The sequence below is a fragment of the Triticum urartu genome, chromosome 2, assembly GCF_003073215.2.
Source record: "Triticum urartu cultivar G1812 chromosome 2, Tu2.1, whole genome shotgun sequence".
Lineage (NCBI taxonomy): Eukaryota > Viridiplantae > Streptophyta > Magnoliopsida > Poales > Poaceae > Triticum > Triticum urartu.
Window position 1 is genome coordinate 479,461,139 of NC_053023.1, and position 3,262 is coordinate 479,464,400.

Genomic DNA, 3,262 nt, shown 5'->3' on the forward strand with positions numbered 1-3,262 from the left:
GCGATAAATGTTGTCAAGATAACAAATTTAAACATATTGATGTATTACTTTATAAGGTCTTCATAAATAATTAATAAAATAGCCGCATGCATCTTCGAGATGCAGAGGCCGGGTTCATCCTACTTTGGGTCATCCTCCTTTAAAAAAATGCCTAAAAATGACGCGAACAACAGACGCGTCCCTTGCTTGGTTTCAGCCATTTGCAGCTGCATGCACTATTGTTGTGTGGATGCAGCCTGGCCACGTACAGTTACTTGTGGCCATGCATGCTCATAGGGAAAATTCGGAACAGGTTGCTTTTAGTTGACAACCACGTATGACCATGCCAACAAAAGTAACAAACACAACCGAGACTCAATCAGATAAAAAAAGCTGACACCAGCTAACAGGAGAAATTCGGAGACGTACAAAAGCATCATCTGACATCACACAGTATAAGGCATAAACTGTTAGTACATCGATCACTCACACACAACACGTACGCACACCATTTTGTACGTGCGCTTATTTGCATAACAGACTAGCGCCTGCCGGGGGAAAGTAGCTAGGCACGTAGAAGCATCTTGCATGAATGGTTCAGACGATGTCGACGACCTTGAAGTGGTGCCTGTTCTTGACGACGACGTCGTACATATGGGTGGAGCGGAACCTCGCAAAGTCTCGCGGGAGGGCGATGAGGTCGACGCCGCCGTCGCGCCGGTGGAGCTGCACGAGGTCTCGGTTCTCGTAGTAGCGCTCCCAGCCCAGCGACCCCAGCCGCCGCTCCAGCGCCTCCAGCGATCGCATCGTCTCGTTCGCCGGCACGTACACCAGCGCCTTGCCGCTCCGGCCCGACGCCGACGAGCTCTCCTGCCGCTCCAGCTCCATCACCCCGTCCTTCCGGAACACCCACACACCTCCAGCCGCCATCGATTTGAATGATCTACCTACCGCGCTGGCTGTTTTTCTGCTACTGCGTGCTTGAATATGTAGGCGCGGGGCCAATAATGTTCTGTGCTATCTGTCCGGCGACATGGACGGTCGAGGGCGCTGTGCGCATGTGAAGGCGCCGCTGCAACTTGGCCGCGCGTCTGGGCCTGGACGTCGTTTCCAATTGGAGCGTGCACCTGTTGGGGGATGCCGCATGCCTAATCCGGGGACGCTGTATGCCAAATCCGTCCCCGTCGCCTCGACGTGCGACAGCGACGCCAGCGGCCCAGATATCGAACGAGTGGCTGCCAGCCAGCCCTGCGCTCAGGTGGGCGCGCACGTACGACAAAGATCTGGGCCACTTGCCGTCCCTTGACATGGACATTGCACCACGGATTCCGCCTTTCATTTTCAACTGTTCAAGTGTCTAGTTTTTTCCGCTAGTATCATACTCCTACGTATCAAGGCATTTTTAATAAGGTGACACTTAATTAAATGAGAAAAAGAAATGATTGATAATTATAATATGTTACCATATCTTTATCTTTATCTTTTCTTTGCCTAATACTCCATACGTCACCTGTTTATAGATTGACGGATAAGATTTAAAAGTAGATCTATGTTTGTTCCAGTTTTAAAAAAAAGTTGCCGATCACACACACACACACGAAGCTTTGATTGGCCGCATAGGCCTTGGCCCATGGTACATCCGATGGGCCAGCCAATTTTATTACAGTCGGACAGACAAGCAGGGAAAAATGTATTTGGAGAACCCAGGACCTGAATTGCCTATGTTGTCGGACACACCCATCTGAGCTAGCCAGCATTTGTGTAGCAATTATCCCACCTCTATTCTTTATACAAAGCTTGACCACTTTTCATATGTCCTGGGTTATCCGAAAATAAGGAAGCTATCTTCACAATCATAAAAAAAAGAGGGACTCCATAAATTATGCCGTGGTGTTGGCTCGAATTAAAGGAAATTGTGGATGGTGTTGATCATTATTATTGTACAAAAATAGTACCAAAACTATCTTAGAAAAACAACGAGACTGTGGGTTCATGAATGAATGGATTTAAAAAAACACGTATGAATTGGATAGAGCAAATGTAGCGCATACACGAAAAACTCGACAAAAGGACCCGGAAACACATGTGTTTTAGAAACTTTCTGCAAAAGACCTCCTAAAAACAAAACAATAATAAAGTCTTTAATAAAATTGGCTGACCCATTAGATGTACCATGGGCCAAGCCCAGGCGCCTCGAGAATATATGTTGTGTACCAAGCTCAGATAAGATGTGTGCAGTGGTATTTTTGTGGCAGGGTGCCATTTTTCCTGTGATGTATTGTATTATGGCAGTGAATAATCATACAACAGTGTAATTGCAGCCTTTTCATTTATTAACTACCACCTACCACCAATAAAAATCAGAAGCTCATGACCAGGGTGTGTCACGGTAGTTTTCTTTTTCGATAAAGGGCGCTTTTATTAACTCAAAATATAGCATCAAGTAGATACAAAACATAATGAGTAACATCCGGCATCTGCATGATTAGGATTCACACCGGCAATCACGGACAATCTGACACAAGAAAGAAAAAAATATTGGCACCAATAAAGTCGTAAAAGACCAACACTATGCATGTGTCTAAGGACGTGGTAGACCGATCAGGAGATTATGCTGCCACCCCTGTTGGATGAAAACCTCCCTGGCCACTCGTTCCAGCTGCATACACACGACCTTGAATAATGGTTGGTATTCCATTCGGTGTAGCATAGAGCACATACGAAGCCATTGTATACAATGGAATATTACCTGTAAAGGAGCAAAGTTGTTGCCATTGAAAATCATCATTTCTACATAGCCACAACGACCATAATAAGGCACACGCTCCCACCCTTATTAGTGGTTTGAACCTATTTGGAATACCGTCCAACCAATGACGAAAAATATTGGCAACACTTGTGGGCGGATACAAATGGGACGCTATTTGGATGACTGACCATCACTAGTAGAAAAACGACTTTTAGTACCGGTTCGTAAGGATCTTTAGTACCGATTCTGGAACCGGCACTAAATGTTGGGGACTAAAGGTCCCCCCTTTAGTCTCGGTTCAACACGAACCGGGACCAAAGGCCCACCACGTGACACGAGGCGCACCGTGATCTGGGGGACGTTTAGTCCCGGTTTTTTTTATTTTTTTAAATAAAGCAAAAACAGCCCGCCTACTGGGCCGGCACGGCCTACATACGACTAGAAACCCAACCTCTAGTTGGGCCAGGATGCAGGCCCGTACGGCCCAGTAGGCCCCACAAGGCAGAAGACTTGCAATAGGCCCACAAAGACCTG

The 3,262-nt window shown here is 46.6% G+C and overlaps 1 protein-coding gene across 1 annotated transcript; it reads right to left on the minus strand.

Annotated features, from left to right (window-relative positions):
* Positions 1-335: 335 nt before the first annotated feature.
* LOC125541697 (flowering-promoting factor 1-like protein 5) lies at positions 336-1,026 on the minus strand. The gene has a single exon (XM_048705043.1). It carries the CDS (start codon positions 907-909, stop codon positions 577-579), a length of 333 nt encoding a protein of 110 aa, XP_048561000.1. The 5' UTR covers positions 910-1,026; the 3' UTR covers positions 336-576.
* Between the last annotated feature and the right edge of the window lie 2,236 nt (positions 1,027-3,262).

Coding starts and splice junctions, on each gene's coding strand:
- LOC125541697 (XM_048705043.1), bottom strand. CDS start 909: ATGGCGGCTGGAGGTGTGTGGGTGTTCCGGAAGGACGGGGTGATGGAG.